The 19942-nt window shown below is 45.8% G+C and overlaps 1 protein-coding gene across 1 annotated transcript in view; it reads right to left on the bottom strand.

The window, feature by feature from the left end:
* Positions 1–9461: 9461 nt before the first annotated feature.
* Positions 9462–19942, bottom strand: part of LOC124019862 (semaphorin-3aa-like) — a 14198-nt gene continuing 3717 nt past the window's right edge. Inside the window, exons 2-7 of the mRNA XM_046335303.1 lie at positions 19675–19894; positions 18744–18835; positions 18312–18511; positions 13498–13565; positions 13137–13282; positions 9462–12877 (exon numbers count right to left, since the gene is read on the bottom strand). Coding sequence (XP_046191259.1) covers positions 12050–12877; positions 13137–13282; positions 13498–13565; positions 18312–18511; positions 18744–18835; positions 19675–19894 — 1554 coding nt within the window. The 3' untranslated portion in view covers positions 9462–12049. The remainder of the gene's footprint in view (positions 12878–13136; positions 13283–13497; positions 13566–18311; positions 18512–18743; positions 18836–19674; positions 19895–19942) is intronic.

The raw sequence follows: 19942 nt of genomic DNA, 5'->3' as shown, positions 1-19942 counted from the left end.
TCATAGATGTGTCATTCTGGTGATTTGTGCCGTGACCGACGTAGCTAGTTCCTTAGCTAAGCTAGCCACTATAGCTAGCCTCCTCCAGTATGTGTTGACGTCATTTCACAGGATTTATTTTTTGGACGGAAGCTGTAGACATCGGTAGGAAATGGCACTTCTGTAGCCAAATATCTTATCTTTGTAATTTTCTTTTGTTTTTAAGCATTAAATGGCCTGCTACGATGGTTCATTGATCGGTTATACCGTTTAAAGTCATTTGCCCCCCCCCCCCCCCCCCAAAGTCGACCTTTATAGCTGGAATCCACATTAGGTTAAGCAGCACCACTGTTTACCCCAACACATGTGTTTTTGTTTATGAAACAGGAGAGGAGCATCATGGTAAAAAAAAGTGCAATAAATACTCTGCTGTTCTGTCGCGCAATAATGTGCAAAGATTTCTGAGGGGAAAAAAACACTGTTCGTTGTTGGAAGTCATTTCTTTCTATTTATAATACCACAAACGGATGTGGTAGTTTCACCATTACTGATTCCAGCTTTAAAGAGACACTGATTGGAACGTGTGTTTGTGTTGCTCATTTGAAAAACACGTTTTCAGTCTTGGAGGTGTGTTTCCTGACCGATTCAGCGTTTGGTTGATGATGTTTGTCCCCCATAAGACACTTAAGACACGGAAGGGTAGTTCACTTCCTCACAACCCCCAGAATAAATCTAAGACAACTCAAGAAATCTGTCATTCATTTTCATGTTTTTGCAGAGAATGTTTTAGTTGCGCAATTTTACATCTGACTAAGGTGTTTGGTACAGTATTTCTGAAGTAACAAAATGTTGTCTTATGGAAACAAAGTCGTAACTGCTGGGCAGGTCTGGACAGTTTCACTGTCACCGCAGCTGTTCACCCCATGTTAGTCGGCAAATGGACATCGTCAAATCAAAACCTTCATTTTAGGCGAGAATGACTTTATGATCAAAAGGTAGTGAATTTGAACAATAAAATAACCGTTTCTGACTCATATCGATAAACACATAGGCTGTTGTCAAAGGGATTTGTTGCTTTTGAACTGTCTTTAACACTGGACACTATACATCTGTATTCCAATGGCCACAGAGGAGCTATTGATTCTAACCCATAGCAATCAATAGCCTCACAATCAAACCCCCAGTGGGGAAGATGTGATGAGGTCCAACCTGCCTGTGTGTGTTGGCATGAGGGGGGGTCGTTATGTGTGTGTGTTGGCATGAGGGGGTCGTTATGTGTGTGTGTTGGCATGAGGGGGTCGTTATGTGTGTGTGTTGGCATGAGGGGGGTCGTTATGTGTGTGTGTTGGCATGAGGGGGTCGTTATGTGTGTGTGTTGGCATGAGGGGGGTCGTTATGTGTGTGTGTTGGCATGAGGGGGGTCGTTATGTGTGTGTGTTGGCATGAGGGGGTCGTTATGTGTGTGTGTTGGCATGAGGGGGTCGTTATGTGTGTGTGTTGGCATGAGGGGGGTCGTTATGTGTGTGTGTTGGCATGAGGGGGGTCGTTATGTGTGTGTGTTGGCATGAGGGGGGTCGTTATGTGTGTGTGTTGGCATGAGGGGGGTCGTTATGTGTGTGTGTTGGCATGAGGGGGTCGTTATGTGTGTGTGTTGGCATGAGGGGGGTCGTTATGTGTGTGTGTTGGCATGAGGGGGGTCATTATGTGTGTGTGTTGGCATGAGGGGGGGTCGTTATGTGTGTGTGTTGGCATGAGGGGGGGTCGTTATGTGTGTGTGTTGGCATGAGGGGGGGGTCATTATGTGTGTGTGTTTTATGTGGATGAATTGTATGTGTGAATTTTGTTTTGACTGACAAGTGTGTGTGTTTACGAGGTCGAAGGGTGAACCTTGAGGGCTTGTGTGTACAATAGGATCCAACAGACATGAATACAACATTCCCAGAGCTCCTCTCACACTTCTCCTGGGAATAGCTATGGAAACAGGGAAGAGAGAGAGAGAGGAAAATGGGAGGTGTAAATGATATAACTGACCACTGTTATAAATGTAAAACCATCTCTGCTTTTAGACCTGTACATAAGACTAAGTGGTGTTGAAGTCGTCACAGTGCTGGGGCTGCTCACTATATGTTAATGAGGTCTTCCAAGGGCTCGGTCTAGACTCAAAATGGCCGCCAGTGACTCCTCTGTTTCTGTGGGTTTCTGCAACCCTTCAAGAGTCAAGCGTTGCCATGGCATCTGTGAACCCCTGCCGCCTGAGGGGTCATAACTATGGGGTGAGTGAGGGTTGGAAATCCCACATCAAACAATCAAGGTGCTCTGTGTGTGTGTGGCTGAATGTCCTGTGTGTACTCAAGAGCAGCCTCGAGGTATCAATGTTTTACACTGTGCTTAACATGAACCTTATGCTAAGTTGTGGTCAACTGGGGTATAAAGAGAGAATAGAGTTCAGCTTGGTACAGCTGTTGAGAGGAAGAGATGAGGAAGAGATGGTTAGAGAAAGCATGGGAGGGAGAGGGAATGAAATAAATAGAAAGACAGGGAATAAATAAGAGAGAGATATTTAAGGAGTAGGTCTGTGTGAGCGTTGTCTTGTTACGGACCTGAATCTCCTCTCCCTGCTAACAGAGTTGATTTTCCCAGAATCCCTGGAGCCCACTCCTGGGCTGCGGAACAAGTGTGAGTCAGAGCTTCTGAAGAGCCCAATCTGGAAGTCGTGAGGAGACTGGGAGACACACACACATAGAGGACGAACACACACATAAGAGAATATCACAGATGTCACATACACACATATATACAATTATTTATTTTTTTTAAATTGGGGGGGGTCTCTCAACTTATTGTTAAAAGTTAGAATAGTAGAATACACCAGATGCCATTTCTAAATGTGTTGTGCATCTGCAGTGTTTCTCTTGTTATGTCACTCCATTAGCCATGTCAGCTGGCCTGGTAGATAGTCTAGCCAGCTACAGTGCCTTGCGAAAGTATTCGGCCCCCTTGAACTTTGCGACCTTTTGCCACATTTCAGGCTTCAAACATAAAGATATAAAACTGTATTTTTTTGTGAAGAATCAACAACAAGTGGGACACAATCATGAAGTGGAACGACATTTATTGGATATTTCAAACTTTTTTAACAAATCAAAAACTGAAAAATTGGGCGTGCAAAATTATTCAGCCCCCTGAAGTTAATACTTTGTAGCGCCACCTTTTGCTGCGATTACAGCTGTAAGTCGCTTGGGGTATGTCTCTATCAGTTTTGCACATCGAGAGACTGAAATTTTTTCCCATTCCTCCTTGCAAAACAGCTCGAGCTCAGTGAGGTTGGATGGAGAGCATTTGTGAACAGCAGTTTTCAGTTCTTTCCACAGATTCTCGATTGGATTCAGGTCTGGACATTGACTTGGCCATTCTAACACCTGGATATGTTTATTTTTGAACCATTCCATTGTAGATTTTGCTTTATGTTTTGGATCATTGTCTTGTTGGAAGACAAATCTCCGTCCCAGTCTCAGGTCTTTTGCAGACTCCATCAGGTTTTCTTCCAGAATGGTCCTGTATTTGGCTCCATCCATCTTCCCATCAATTTTAACCATCTTCCCTGTCCCTGCTGAAGAAAAGCAGGCCCAAACCATGATGCTGCCACCACCATGATTGACAGTAGGGATGGTGTGTTCCGGGTGTTGCTTTTACGCCAAACATAACGTTTTGCATTGTTGCCAAAAAGTTCAATTTTGTTTTCATCTGACCAGAGCACCTTCTTCCACATGTTTGGTGTGTCTCCCAGGTGGCTTGTGGCAAACTTTAAACAACACGTTTTTATGGATATCTTTAAGAAATGGCTTTCTTCTTGCCACTCTTCCATAAAGGCCAGATTTGTGCAATATACGACTGATTGTTGTCCTATGGACAGAGTCTCCCACCTCAGCTGTAGATCTCTTCAGTTCATCCAGAGTGATCATGGGCCTCTTGGCTGCATCTCTGATCAGTCTTCTCCTTGTATGAGCTGAAAGTTTAGAAGGACGGCCAGTTCTTGGTAGATTTGCAGTGGTCTGATACTCCTTCCATTTCAATATTATCGCGTGCACAGTGCTCCTTGGGATGTTTAAAGCTTGGGAAATCTTTTTGTATCCAAATCCGGCTTTAAACTTCTTCACAACAGTATCTCGGACCTGCCTGGTGTGTTCCTTGTTCTTCATGATGCTCTCTGCGCTTTTAACGGACCTCTGAGACTATCACAGTGCAGGTGCATTAATACGGAGACTTGATTACACACAGGTGGATTGTATTTATCATCATTAGTCATTTAGGTCAACATTGGATCATTCAGAGATCCTCACTGAACTTCTGGAGAGAGTTTGCTGCACTGAAAGTAAAGGGGCTGAATAATTTTGAACGCCCAATTTTTCAGTTTTTGATTTGTTAAAAAAGTTTGAAATATCCAATAAATGTCGTTCCACTTCATGATTGTGTCCCACTTGTTGTTGATTCTTCACAAAAATATACAGTTTTATATCTTTATGTTTGAAGCCTGAAATGTGGCAAAAGGTCGCAAGGTTCAAGGGGGCCGAATACTTTCGCAAGGCACTGTATCTAAACTTGTAGTAATCATGACCTGACCTCCAGGGGGATGCATTGATTGTGTTAGTCTTTCTCACTCAGCTCTTATATCAACATGATATAAGTCATTACAAAATGTGTAGAATTGCAGAAAACTTGCTTTAAAACTGCTACATTTTCTCTATGCTCCATGGCAGTGTTTTCTCTACTCTCCATGGCAGTGTTTTCTCTACGGCCCATGGCAGTGTTTTCTCTCCGCCCCATGGCAGTGTTTTCTCTATGGCCCATGGCAGTGTTTTCTCTACTCCCCATGGCAGTGTTTTCTCTCTACCCCATGGCAGTGTTTTCTCTATGCCCCATGGCAGTGTTTTCTGTCTACCCCATGGCAGTGTTTTCTCTAAGGCCCATGGCAGTGTTTTCTCTACTCCCCATGGCAGTGTTTTCTCTACAGCCCATGGCAGTGTTTTCTCTACAGCCCATGGCAGTGTTTTCTCTACAGCCCATGGCAGTGTTCTCTCTACTCCCCATGGCAGTGTTTTCTCTACAGCCCATGGCAGTGTTCTCTCTACTCCCCATGGCAGTGTTTTCTCTACAGCCCATGGCAGTGTTTTCTCTACAGCCCATGGCAGTGTTTTCTCTACACCCCATGGCAGTGTTTTCTCTACAGCCCATGGCAGTGTTCTCTCTACTCCCCATGGCAGTGTTCTCTCTACTCCCCATGGCAGTGTTTTCTCTACTCCCCATGGCAGTGTTTTCTCTACACCCCAGCAGGAGACCACATACCTTCTATAGCCCTTATATCCATTGTCCCATTCTGTCTCTTATAAAGAAGTGATGTTGAACTTCCATAGGTCATTTTTACAGTACGGGGATCTGTGTGCCATCTAGTGGCAATCCCATGACAACAACGGTGACTTGCATTTCAATACAGTCTACAATAGGCCAACCTACACACAACCACAAAGAAACAAACCAGTGGGTTAGCAAACATATGGTGTCTTCCTATTCATTCATCTGACTAAGACCCAGTACAAACATATTCTTCCATATAAGAGCTTTGAGTGGAACCTCGAGCAGTGGAGGCTGCTGAAGGAGGGAACGGCTCATAATAACGTCTGGAACGAAGCGAATGGAATGACATCAAACACATGGCAACCGTGTGTTTGATGTATTTGATACCATTCCACCTATTCCACTCCAGCCATTACCACAAGCCTTTCCTCCCCAATTAAAATGCCATCAACCTCCTGTCATCAAGAGAGCTTCTTTTCCATGGTAAAACCAGGCGTTTTTCAATCCATCTCTAAATCCGAGATAGCTTGTTGTGAGACACATCGGTGTTACATTCCTACCTACCAGCTGTTTAGCCTTGTCTATGCTGCAATACAGACCTGTCATTGACACAACAGAACAGAATGCCTCAGTTCAAAGCTACATGAATATGCATAGATGTAGCTTAATTATGCTTGCTGTAATGGCCGCGTTCCAGGTTGATGTTTTTGCAGTCGTGCTGCACGTTTCCGAGGATTGCTGTGTCATTAACAGGTTGTATGTATCAAGCGTTTCAGAGTTGCTGACATAGGATCAGATTTTGTGTTTTAGATTATAATGAATATGGTTATATGGACAGGGCAGACCTGACTCTAGATCAGAACTCATACTCTGAGACACTTGATACATACAACCTCTGATGATTAGCCCGCGACACAACTGCAAAAAGGTTAAGTGAACCGCCTGGAAGCTACTCCAGACTATTGAGATGCACCCAAAGAGAGCAGTCACTGCAATGTCAATGACATAATAAACCCTGTGTTTAAACAGCCTTTTTAAAGGGGTACAAATATACTGTAGTGTGTTGTTTTATCATTGGTAAGTCACCTATCACACCTTTCCAAAGTTGTGTGCGTGCACGTGCACACGCACACACTCACCACAGCAGGTTGGTGGCACCTTAATTGGGGAGGATGAGCTCGTGGTAATGGCCGGAGCGGAATGAGTGGAATGATATCAAACACATGGTTTCTATGTGGTTGATGCCATTGCATGAGCGTCGTTCCAGACATTATTATGAGCTGTCCTCCCCTCAGCAGCCTCCACTGTCACACACACATACACATTCTCGGAGCAGTACCCATGGTAACGAACCCTGTGAATTCACAACACGTTTGTGACTCTTGGGGCCTGGGAACATAGATTGTGCTACTCTCATCAGTTAAGCTGGGGTTTCCACATGCACACTCTCTCTGTGTGACTGGATGGCTGCAGCGTCTCTGTGTGTGTGTGTGTGTGTGCGTGTGTGTGTGTGTATGTGTGTGTGTGTGTGTGTGTGTGTGTGTGTGTGTGTGTGTGTGTGTGTGTGTGTGTGTGTGTGTGTGTGTGTGCGCGCGTGTGTGTGTGTGTGTGTGTGTGTGTGTGTGTGTGTGTGTGTGTGTGTGTGTGTGTGTGTGTGTGTGTGTGTGTGTGTGTGTGTGTGTGTGTGTGTGTGTGTGTGTGTGTGTGTGCGTTGTGCGTGCGTGCGTGTGTGTGTGTGTGTGTGTGTGTGTCAGTCAGAGGGTTCAGGGAGTTTGTGCCCACGCAGAGAGTGGTAGAGAACCTTTTAAGGTACCTGCAGGGATTCCGTGGTAGAGCACCATTTTAGGTAACACGCTGTGCCACTGTAGGCTCAATTAGAGTGGAGATGACAACCTCACGAAGGCCTTTAGTGACACTGTGTTAACTGTTAACCATCTGTCTCTACACACCAGTGGAATCTTCAAAGCTACAGACATAGAGTGACACACAGTGCAAGACGTTGTGGCTGATGAACATAAACAGCTGATGGTCATTGCATTCCAGTCACATAATTGATATACAGGGAACTTAGACTACTAACTAAAGTGTCCCAACAGGGGTGTCAAACTCATACCATTGAGTTTAGTGCCTGTTTTTATTTTGTTAAGACCTAGACAACTAGGTGGGAGGAGTTCCTTACTGATTAGTGACCTTAATTCATCAGTCAAGTCCAAGGGAGGAGTTCCTTACTGATTAGTGACCATATTCATCAGTCAAGTCCAAGGGAGGAGTTCCTTACTGATTAGTGACCTTAATTCATCAGTCAAGTCCAAGGGAGGAGTTCCTTACTGATTAGTGACCATATTCATCAGTCAAGTCCAAGGGAGGAGTTCCTTACTGATTAGTGACCATATTCATCAGTCAAGTCCAAGGGAGGAGTTCCTTACTGATTAGTGACCATATTCATCAGTCAAGTCCAAGGGAGGAGTTCCTTACTGATTAGTGACCATATTCATCAGTCAAGTCCAAGGGAGGAGTTCCTTACTGATTCGTGACCTTAATTCATCAGTCAAGTCCAAGGGAGGAGTTCCTTACTGATTCGTGACCTTAATTCATCAGTCAAGTCCAAGGGAGGAGTTCCTTACTGATTAGTGACCATATTCATCAGTCAAGTCCAAGGGAGGAGTTCCTTACTGATTAGTGACCATATTCATCAGTCAAGTCCAAGGGAGGAGTTCCTTACTGATTAGTGACCATATTCATCAGTCAAGTCCAAGGGAGGAGTTCCTTACTGATTCGTGACCTTAATTCATCAGTCAAGTCCAAGGGAGGAGTTCCTTACTGATTCGTGACCATATTCATCAGTCAAGTTCAAGGGAGGAGTTCAAATCTGCTGCCACTCAGCCCTCCGTGGACTGAGTTGGACACGTGAACTAGAATGACAGCTAAAATGTAATCCCCTGAAAAGCTCATTAGAAATGGTCCATTGGAACAGAGAATAGTGACCTCTTGTGGCTAATCCAAAACATGAACCTCCAGTTTAATTATTCATGGCAAGGGGGTGTTTTCATCGACAAGGAAGGCTGCCTCTTACTTATACAGCATAACATATCAATGACCTTTTTTTGACACATCATTTCTGCCTTTAGTCAATGAAATCTCTCTATGAGAGCCGTGGTCAACCCACTGAAGGATGTGGACAGAGAGCTTGTGATTCTACTTCAGTATTTACTATACTCAGCACTGAGAGCCCACTATGGTTGTGTTTACACATGCAGCCCAATTCTGATCTATTGCCACTAATTGGTCTTTTAATCAATCAGATTGGCTCTTTAGCCAATAATATCAGAATTAGGCTGCCTCTGTAAACACAGCCATTGTGATTCAGCACGTACCTTGGAACTGAGTCACATCTTCCTCCACGGTCTGGGTTCAGATGTCCTCTGGTGAAGGAGTAGGGTTCAGATGTCCTCTGGTAAAGGAGTAGGGTTCAGATGTCCTCTGGTGAAGGAGTAGGGTTCAGATGTCCTCTGGTGAAGGAGTAGGGTTCAGATGTCCTCTGGTGAAGGAGTAGGGTTCAGATGTCCTCTGGTGAAGGAGTAGGGTTCAGATGTCCTCTGGTGAAGGAGTAGGGTTCAGATGTCCTCTGGTGAAGGAGTAGGGTTCAGATGTCCTCTGGTGAAGGAGTAGGGTTCAGATGTCCTCTGGTGAAGGAGTAGGGTTCAGATGTCCTCTGGTGAAGGAGTAGGGTTCAGATGTCCTCTGGTGAAGGAGTAGGGTTCAGATGTCCTCTGGTGAAGGAGTAGGGTTCAGATGTCCTCTGGTGAAGGAGTAGGGTTCAGATGTCCTCTGGTGAAGGAGTAGGCTTCACTGTCTGTTGGAAAGTCTTTTTAAAACGTTTCTGAAGAAGATATAATACTGTGTAATTCACCATAATGTAAAAATACGTTTTTCATCAGCTCAACCTTTTATCTGTGTGTTTGAGTGTGCAAACTCACTGCTCCCAGTCCCACCTGTGACTAAATGGGATAAAATGGCACCATTTGAAATGACTGTACAACACAAACAAAATACATTTTGTCAACTCAGATTCACATGCATAAGACTGTACCATATATAACTGGACAGAAGTTACACAACAACAACAAGGCTAGGTTTTACAGGAAATGTTTAATTAGACAACTGAACGCATGCCAGGAAGAACCATGTTACAGCAGAGGTATCTGTTCTCTCCTCGGCCACCCTACACATCGTGAGAGACCGGAAACATACCACAAACCACCAGGAAACCTTGCTATCTGCTGTCCATTATTGCAGTGACACATCAGTCTTGTTGTATACTGAGGGGGAAACACATTGTCGTATGAAAAGTTGAAGGTCTTAATACAAGTTTTGGGGTTGGAGTAACATCACTGGGGTGTATTCATTAGCAGACACCATAGCAAAACGTTTAGCTACAGAAAACGATTTGCGACAAAAATGTGCGTTTGTTATTGGACAAGTTCAGGTTAGTCCATCCCCGTTTAGGTCTGTTTGCTTCTGTTTGGTTCCTAGTGAATACACCCCTGGTACATGTTGGCATCTTTGTTTTGGCAAAAAGGAAGAATATTCACATCTCTCTTGCACATGTTGCCCACAGGACCTTTACCTCTCACAGGAAACATCTAGAGACAATAGAAAAGATGCACTTAAGTAGCATTCACATGCAGCTTTAACTCAGCGTCCTCAGACTAGGTTTAGATTTGAACTTTTTCCTTACTAATTCTTACATAGGAATTCACAGCTAATGTTTATCAGGTTTTGGGTAGTATTATCTTACATAAAATGAGTATTTGGGATGAACGAATAGGTGGATGGGATTCCAAACTCCAACGAAAACACCTCCTGGGTAGAAAAATGAGCCATTTAGGAAACAACCAGAAGAGACAGAAATGTAGAAGAGGGTTTGAGAAACTTGTGCTTATCATCCTGAAGGCTCTCAGTCTGGATACTGTAAAACACACAACAACCCCCGTTCACTTCCGAAACACGCCCCCCGGAAAAAAGGGAGTCCTTGACAGAGGAAGTCCGTCCTCATTGGTCCGTTTGTGTTTCTCAACGTGCCACAGTTTTTTTTCTTGATTATTGATGAGCCAAAATACCAGAATATCAAAAATAAATGCAACCCTTTCACAAAACAATGAGAAATAAATAATCAGTGGTGTTCTGGTTGTATATATTTACATACATAAAGAGTCGTTTTGTTGTTGTATGTATATGTACAGAATCAATAGGCAGTCTGTTTTCCAGACTGAGCACGAACATATGACTGGAATTATAAATTCACACGCAACTCCAGGAGAAAGCAAAGAAAGAAAAATAACTTAAAGGGGCAGGTCACAAAATGATACTACATAATTATTTACCCCTACAGGGATGCAGTGGTTTGTAGGGAGAGAGAGAAGTAAATATCAAATAAAAACAGAAAATAGATTTTTTTTCATAGGACTCCTTTAACATAAAAAAAAACCTTACATAGCGACTAACTGGCGAGAAATAGCTTATTCAAATCATGAACATTGATTGACTACGACATGCACAATGCTTTTCAAGCCTTGGGAGGAAGAGAAGCTTGATTTTGCTGCACAGATCACAGGCTAATGGGGATTTTGTGGTTTTATATTGAATAATTCTGTTATTGAACTATAAAGAATATGCAGGGCACCGTTGTGGATTGTTAATCAGCTAACTGTGCCCCGTTTCATCTGTTTGACCTATAAGACAGTCAACCTCTATGTACAAGCCCAATGTGCTCATTCATGAGAGTCATTGTGAATCGAATCAGTTGAATAAAGTTGAGCCGACAAATTGTATTGTGGGAAATGCAGTTCACTCTCTGAAAATGACTGTGCTTCTTTTGATGTATTTCGGTTCTTGTTTGCAATCGACTGGACAAATGATTCTTTATCCTTATAGTTCTTTCATTCTCTAAATAGTGGACCTCCTCTTCCTTCTGCGCATGTCAACAAGGCCAGTAGCTGCAGTAACGGACATCCCTACTGAACTTAAAAGTCTTAACCCCTTCTGAAATGTCTTCTGAAATGTCCTGTAGGGGCCATTGTCCAAACTTGTCCAGAGGTCTGAATATGTATCATCCTCACTGAAAATGAATGTTTTTTTTAACCCCATCCCAGTCCTATAAGGAAGTAGCGTCTGTACAGAAGGGTTATGTGTCCGCCAGATAACTCGTTCCCACTTGTAACACGGACCTGGACTACACAGTTCCTCAAATTGTATCCCCTGGGCCACTATATCCACATGGTTAGCATGTACAGTACGCATTCCAGTTTACAGCCTCAGTCTTCAATGTCCTGTTAGTCGCCAGTCTTCTCCAAGTCTTCACAGGGTATTTGCAGTGTGTGTGTGTGTGTGTGTGTGTGTGTGTGTGTGTGTGTGTGTGTGTGTGTGTGTGTGTGTGTGTGTGTGTGTGTGTGTGTGTGTGTGTGTGTGTGTGTGTGTGTGTGTGTGTGTGTGTGTGTGTGTGTGTGTGTGCGTGTGTGTGCGTGTGTGTGTGCTTTATATGTATGTTTTAGAGCATTCCATTTGGACGGTATATTTCTGTCTACATATTATGTGTGAATGAGCATATGACCATGAGTATTGCATTATGTGGGATCCTACATTATATCTTTATGGGATAGCAAGTCTATATTTTAATGTACAATATGTGTGTAAGTGTGTGTGTTGCTGTGTGTGTGTCTCAGACACTCCGCGGGGGTCTCTGTTGCTCATGGGTTCTCCTGTTTCGCCCCTTCTTATTTTCCTGCATCCGCCTCCACTTGGCCGTGTGCTGGGGTCCACCTCTGGCCCCACCACCAGGCACCTGGGTTCCCCCCAGGGCGCCTTGGCCCTTCTGGGGGCTCTGGGTGTTGGGTGTGGCCTGAGAGTTCTGGGCATTCTGGTTGTTGTTTTTAGGGGCCTGTGCCTGGGTTAGCGTACCCGCATGGTGTTGCACCTTCTGGGGGTTCGTGCTCCGGGGGCTCCCTTCTTTGTTCTGCTGCTGCTGCACCGTAGGATGCCCGCTCTGCTGCTTCTGGGCATTGGGTGCACCTGCGCCAAGAGGACTACTTTTAGGCTTTAGGCCTGAGCTTGGAGCTCCGCCGTCAGGCCTAGCCAGACTTTGGTCATTGGTGGTGATGGTGGGGGTTTTCAGACGCCGCTGCTTGCGCTCCTTCCGCCACACACGCTCGCAGAACTCCTCCACGCTGTTCAGGTCAGGGTGGTCGAGGAGGGAGAGGAAATCCCTGTACCACAGCTTGTGTTTTGTCGAGTGCCCTGCACCAGCAGGCCCACCTGCACCACCAGACCCACTACCTGCGCCACCAGACCCTCCAGCTCCACCCTGAGGCCCACCAGGCAGCAGCTCACCCAGCCTCTGTGTGGGGATGACCTGGAGGGAGAGGCGGAGGAGGGGCTGGATGAAGCCGTGCTCCACAGCGTGGCAGGTGTAGATGCCTGAGTCGGCCTGGGTGAGGATGCGGATGAGCAGGCCCTGCTCCGTGCGGATCATCCTGTCCTCCGACTTGATCTGGAGAGAGAGATGGAGAGGGAAATGAGGGGGATGGGAGGAAAGGGAGGGGGGAATAGAAAGGGTGGGGTGGATTCAATATCCACTCAATATGGTTACATTTGAGTGCATGGCAATTGATTATTAACAAACTGAAGCAATTTCAGGTAATCATTTGTGAAGTTTAGTGTGATTGCAAAGTTATTGAAAATGATTGGGACGTTATTGAGAATGATGGTGAATAGGACACATCTTGCATGCAGAGTGTGTGTGTACCCACCTCATGTTTGCGGTCCTCGTTGGGTCTTTGGAGCTGCCAGTAGATGAGGGCTCTCTGGGACTTGGGACTACACTCCAGGAACATGCTGCTGTTCTCCACTCCGTACACACTCCTGTCCTCCACATGACCCAGCCCGTCCACGTCATCTACACAGACACAAGGATAGGGTTACCAGAGAAACACCACAGTGGGTGTTTTGTGTGTGTGTGTGTGTGTGTGTGTGTGTGTGTGTGTGTGTGTGTGTGTGTGTGTGTGTGTGTGTGTGTGTGTGTGTGTGTGTGTGTGTGTGTGTGTGTGTGTGTGTGTGTGTGTGTGTGTGTGTGAGATTAAAGCGTAAAATAAAAATCTAAGGCGTTTGTACCATGATGCTGCAGGTCGGAGCACTGGGAGAGGGGATCTCCATTCCTGATGTCCTGGCGTCTCGTTCTCCTATGAAACAACCAAAGAAACATACACATGTTAGATTGTGTTCCCAGTGAGTTAATAAACGTCCCTCACACACAACATATCAACCTGTAGGTGTCGGTCAGGCCCCTCACTGCTCTGTTTCCTCAGACTTATTTCTCTTCTCCCCAGTTCCATCGGGAAGGAGCCAGTTATTGAGGGCTCTATGTACTGTGACGTTTCTACCACTAGAGGGCGATCTTAACCAGTGGCACAGCTGACACATTTGTGCAGTACAACTGAAGAACAGAGCAGAACTGTTTATTTCACCATCAGTCCTCTGTTAAGTCTGATGCTATTGAGTGGGTGGATAAATAAAAAGAGAGAAAATCACAGGCACATTTAAAAACATGTCAAGCTTTGGCTTCTATTAAAGGAATGATTCATTGTGATTCATCGTTCAGGGACATGTCATTACTAAACATGAAACACAGATAGCCTGGGCCTTGAAAATCCTGAGTATGTCCTCCACGACTTGAAAGACCCTTTAGTCGATACAGTGTGTGTGTGTGTGTGTGTGTGTGTGTGTGTGTGTGTGTGTGTGTGTGTGTGTGTGTGTGTGTGTGTGTGTGTGTGTGTGTGTGTGTGTGTGTGTGTGTGTGTGTGTGTGTGTGTGTGTGTGTGTGTGTGTGTGTGTGTGTGTGTGTGTGTGTGTGTGTGTGTGCTGTGTGTATGTTTTGTGTGTATTGTGTTGTGTGTGTGTGTTGTGTGTATGTTTTGTGTGTATTGTGTGTGTGTTCCATTGGGACGGTATTTTTCTGTCTACATATTATGTGTGAATGAGCATATGACCATGAGTATTGCATTATGTGTTATGTGGGATCCTACAACATGCTTCCCTGTGCTCCCTATGTGTTCCCTGGTTCATTACCACTAAGATCATAGGCTCTTACGTATCGTAAAAATCTGAAGGGAGAGAGGGGAGCACAGCCAAAGGTGGAGGTCTCTAGGTCTCGTGTCAGGGTTTCTATAACCATACAGGACATATATATATATATATACACACACACACACATATAAACAACATGTACACACACCCATTTACACACACACACACATAAATAAATACACTTACACATGCATACATCCCCTCTGATGCACACACCCTGCTCCTACCCAACACCCAGACACACACACTCCACCACTCTTCCTACATTTCCTCCCAAGCATTCCTGCCTTTGGCTGTCTGAACACGTGCAGGGCAGTCCGAGTGCCTGCTGAGCCAAGCCCGGGCGTCTGGTTCTCATTTAGCTGGAGAATCAAATATTTGTACTGGAGTGCCCCAGCCCTGACCAAGGGTGTACCACCACCCTCTACTGCCCTCCTTCTGAGGCTGCTTTTCAATTCTCTCATAATTCCCTAGTGTAGATGTTGATCTTAGGTCAGTTTTGTGTTTTCGGACCTGATGGTTAGGGTTAGGTTTGAGGGAGGGTACGCTGATCCTAGATCTGTATTTAATAGAGAGTTGTGCTGGACGGAGGTGGAGGGCTGGTAGTGGTCAGGCTAATCCTGCTGGATGGAGGAGAAGGTCATTTATGGGTGTGTTTGTTCATAGCTCTCGGCTGGTGGGGTGAAGAAGTCAGACGGCCCCTGTTGGCCTATTATTTGGTGTGTGTGTGGCTATGTGGGTGTTTTATAACTCTTGGCTATAGGGTGAAGTGGTTCTAACAGTGCTACTGGCCAGGACTGTGTGTGTGCGGGGAAGCATGGTTTTACCACCTCTGAGCTGTGGAATGCACAACAATCACACAAATTGAATGTGTGTACCAGTGTATTTGTGTACGTGTACAAAGGCAAGAAAAGTAGGTGAACCCTTTGGAATTACCCGGATCTCTGCATGAATTGGTCATCAAATTTCATCTGATCTTTATCTAAGTCACAACAATAGACAAACACAATGTGCTTAAACTAATAACACACAAACTGACTATATTGACTATATTGAAAACATAATTTAAACATTCACAGCCTAGGTTGTAAAAAGTATGTGAACCCCCTAGGCTAATGACTTCTCCAAAAGCTCATTGGAGTCAGGAGTCAGCTAACCTGGAGTCCAATCAATGAGACCAGATTGGAGATGTTGGTTAGAGCTGCCCTGCCAAATAAAAACACACACAACATTTGAGTTTGCTATTCACATGAAGCATCGCCTGATGTGAACCATGCCTCAAACAAAAGAGGACCTAAGATTAAGAATTGTTGACTTGCATAAAGCTGGAAAGGGTATTTCTCTAAAAGCCTTAATGTTCATCAGTCCACAGTAAGACACATTGTCTATAAATGGAGAAAGTTCAGCACTGTTGCTACTCTCCCTTGGAATGGCCCTCCTGCAAAGATGACTGCAAGAGCACAGCGCAGAATACTCAATGAGGTTAAGAAGAATCCTAGAGTGTCAGCTAAAGACTTATAGAAATCTCTGGAACATGTTAACATCTCTTTTGACGAGTGTACAATACCTAAAACACTAAACAAGAATGATGATCATGGGAGGACACCACGGATGAAGCCACTACAGTTGAGTTGTTTGGAATGAACACACAACACTCTGTGTGGAGAAAAAAGGCACAGCACACCAACATCAAAACCTCATCCCAACTGTAAAGTATGGTGGAGGGAGCATCATGGTTTGGGGCTGCTTTGCTGCCTCAGGGCCTGGACAGCTTGCTATCATCAATGGAAAAATGAATTCCCAAGTTTATCAAGACATTTTGCAGGAGAATGTTAGGCAATCTGTCCTCCAATTGAAGTTCAGCAGAAGTTGGGTGATGCAACAGGACAACGGCCCAAAACACAGAAGTAAATCAACAACAGAATGGCTTCAACAGAAGAAAATACACCTTCTGGACTGGAGTGGCCCAGCCTGAGTCCTGACCTTCTGGAGTGGCCCAGTCTGAGTCCTGACCTTCTGGAGTGGCCCAGTCTGAGTCCTGACCTTCTGGAGTGGCCCAGCCTGAGTCCTGACCTTCTGGCCCAGCCTGAGTCCTGACCTTCTGGAGTGGCCCAGTCTGAGTCCTGACCTTCTGGAGTGGCCCAGCCTGAGTCCTGACCTTCTGGAGTGGCCCAGCCTGAGTCCTGACCTTCTGGAGTGGCACAGCCTGAGTCCTGACCTTCTGGAGTGGCCCAGCCTGAGTCCTGACCTTCTGGAGTGGCCCAGCCTGAGTCCTGACCTTCTGGAGTGGCCCAGCCTGAGTCCTGACCTTCTGGAGTGGCCCAGCCTGAGTCCTGACCTTCTGGAGTGGCCCAGCCTGAGTCCTGACCTTCTGGAGTGGACCCAGCCTGAGTCCTGACCTTCTGGAGTGGCCCAGCCTGAGTCCTGACCTTCTGGAGTGGCCCAGCCTGAGTCCTGACCTTCTGGAGTGGCCCAGCCTGAGTCCTGACCTTCTGGAGTGGCCCAGCCTGAGTCCTGACCTTCTGGAGTGGCCCAGCCTGAGTCCTGACCTTCTGGAGTGGCCCAGCCTGAGTCCTGACCTTCTGGAGTGGCCCAGCCTGAGTCCTGACCTTCTGGAGTGGCCCAGCCTGAGTCCTGACCTTCTGGAGTGGCCCAGCCTGAGTCCTGACCTTCTGGAGTGGCCCAGCCTGAGTCCTGACCTTCTGGAGTGGCCCAGTCTGAGTCCTGACCTTCTGGAGTGGCCCAGCCTGAGTCCTGACCTTCTGGAGTGGCCCAGCCTGAGTCCTGACCTTCTGGAGTGGCCCAGCCTGAGTCCTGACCTTCTGGAGTGGCCCAGCCTGAGTCCTGACCTTCTGGAGTGGCCCAGCCTGAGTCCTGACCTTCTGGAGTGGCCCAGCCTGAGTCCTGACCTTCTGGAGTGGCCCAGTCTGAGTCCTGACCTTCTGGAGTGGCCCAGCCTGAGTCCTGACCTTCTGGAGTGGCCCAGCCTGAGTCCTGACCTTCTGGAGTGGCCCAGCCTGAGTCCTGACCTTCTGGAGTGGCCCAGCCTGAGTCCTGACCTCTCAACCCCATTGAGATGCGGTGGCATGACCTTGAGAGCGGTTCCCACCAGACATCCCAAAAATATTGCTGAACTGAAACAGTTCTGTAAAGAGGAATGGTCCAAAATGTCTCCTGTTGTGCAGGTCTGATCCGCAACTGAGTTTGGTGGAGGTTGTTGCTGCCAAAGGAGGGCCAGAGTTCACATATTCTTTTCACCTTGCACTGTGAATGTTTACACCATGTGTTCAATAAATACATGAAAACATAAAATTGTTTGTGTGTTATTAGTTAAAACAGACTGTGTTTGTCATTTGTTGTGACCTAGATGAAGATCAGATCAAATGTTATGACCAATGTATGCAGAAATCCAGGTATTTCCAAAGGGTTCACATACTGTTTCTTGCCACTGTATGTGATATGTGGGCATGTGCACACATGTCCCTAAATGCTTGTGTGTGGATTCTGTGTATATATGTGTATGCATAGGAACTTTTCTGTCTGTTTTGTCAATCTGTGTGTGTGTGTGTGTGTGTGTGTGTGTGTGTGTGTGTGTGTGTGTGTGTGTGTGTGTGTGTGTGTGTGTGTGTGTGTGTGTGTGTGTGTGTGTGTGTGTGTGTGTGTGTGTGTGTGTGTGTGTGTGTGTGTGTGTGTGTGTGTGTGTGTGTGTGTGTGTGTGTGTATTCATACTTTATGTTTACAAACCAGCATCCTACTACTTCAGACCCTCATTCTGCTTTTCTGCATTCATACTTGCCTGTGTGTGCATCTACGAGAATGTCTGTGTGTGTGTGTGTTCTTACCGCTTGGCGGTAGGGAAGTAACGGGAGCACTCTGTTCCATCCCAGGCACAGTAGGGGTCACGGGCCAGACAGCACTCAGCGCAAGCCTTCCCGTACACCTCACAGCGGTGCAAAGGCATCTGGGAAACGCCTAGTGCCGAGCCCAGGTACAGCTGTTGCTGTTTGGTGGAAAGCTCCATTGCTGTGATGGGGGTGGGCTCCTGCAGAAAGACACAGTTAGAGAAGATATAACACTCTGATTCATTTAGACACCCCCCTCATAACTCCCTATGGAATTTCCCCACTCCTCCCTTTAATTTCAGAGCTAGACATTGATCATGTACCCTTCACTTCCCAACAAAATGACTGGTGTTCTATCACACTCCCTTTAATATTTTCCATGTAAATGCAATCGATTATAACCATAACCAGTTTCCCAGTGTGTGACCGTACCCTGAACACGGTCATCTCCTCCAGGACCACCTCTTCCAGGTCATGCCAGCTCTCTCTTGGGATGGTAACCACCTTCAGGACCGTGCCCAGATCTACAACAGGAAACACACATCAGTATTCAGTTATCTATCTGACTCTAACCACCTACAGGACCGTGCCCAGGTCTATAACAGGAAACATACATCAGTATTCAGTTATCTATCTGACTCTAACCACCTACAGGACCGTGCCCAGGTCTATAACAGGAAACATACATCAGTATTCAGTTATCTCTCTGACTCTAACCACCTACAGGACCGTGCCCAGGTCTATAACAGGAAACATACATCAGTATTCAGTTATCTATCAGACTCTAACCACCTACAGGACCGTGCCCAGGGCTACAACAGGAAACATACATCAGTATTCAGTTATCTCTCTGACTCTAACCACCTTCAGGACCGTGCCCAGGTCTATAACAGGAAACATACATCAGTATTCAGTTATCTATCTGACTCTAACCACCTTCAGGACCGTGCCCAGGTCTATAACAGGAAACATACATCAGTATTCAGTTATCTATCTGACTCTAACCACCTACAGGACCGTGCCCAAGTCTACAACAGGAAACATACATCAGTATTCAGTTATCTATCTGACTCTAACCACCTACAGGACCGTGCCCAGGTCTACGACAGCACATTTAATTCACTACAATATAACTGTTCAGTCACTCAAGGTCAAAAGAAGGAGGCAACGAATCCTTGCAGGATTTCCTTTTATTGAAGTTGATGTCAAGGTGAGCTTCGCTCAAGGGGACATTTACTTGGCTTGGCAAATTATAAATTCCCTATTAAAAAACATGGACTTTTTTACGTAGCTTTCAACCAGTTGGATTGCTATTTAAAAAAAAAAGGATAATCTAAAAATAAATGAATCATATCTCACTGACCTGTTCCAATGAACATGACGTCGTACTGTCCGTCCTCGGCCTCCACCTTGTCCACCACTAGCTGGGAGAACTGGTAGTCCACATCAGTCCTCACCACGATGGGACGACCCCCGATGGGGTGCACAGGGTTAAACATGGCCGGGTGGCCCCGCGCAAAGGTGATCACATCATCAGGGAGGTCCTTGGTGGAGTCAAAGCCCCCAAACGTTTTACTGGGGCACTATGAAGAACAAGAGGCTATAGGTCAGGTTTAATACATCTATGTGTC

Source organism: Oncorhynchus gorbuscha, unplaced genomic scaffold, assembly GCF_021184085.1.
Source record: "Oncorhynchus gorbuscha isolate QuinsamMale2020 ecotype Even-year unplaced genomic scaffold, OgorEven_v1.0 Un_scaffold_700, whole genome shotgun sequence".
Classification (NCBI taxonomy): domain Eukaryota; kingdom Metazoa; phylum Chordata; class Actinopteri; order Salmoniformes; family Salmonidae; genus Oncorhynchus; species Oncorhynchus gorbuscha.
The sequence above is the reverse complement of the archived record's forward strand: the minus strand, read 5'-3'. Positions and strand labels throughout refer to the sequence as shown.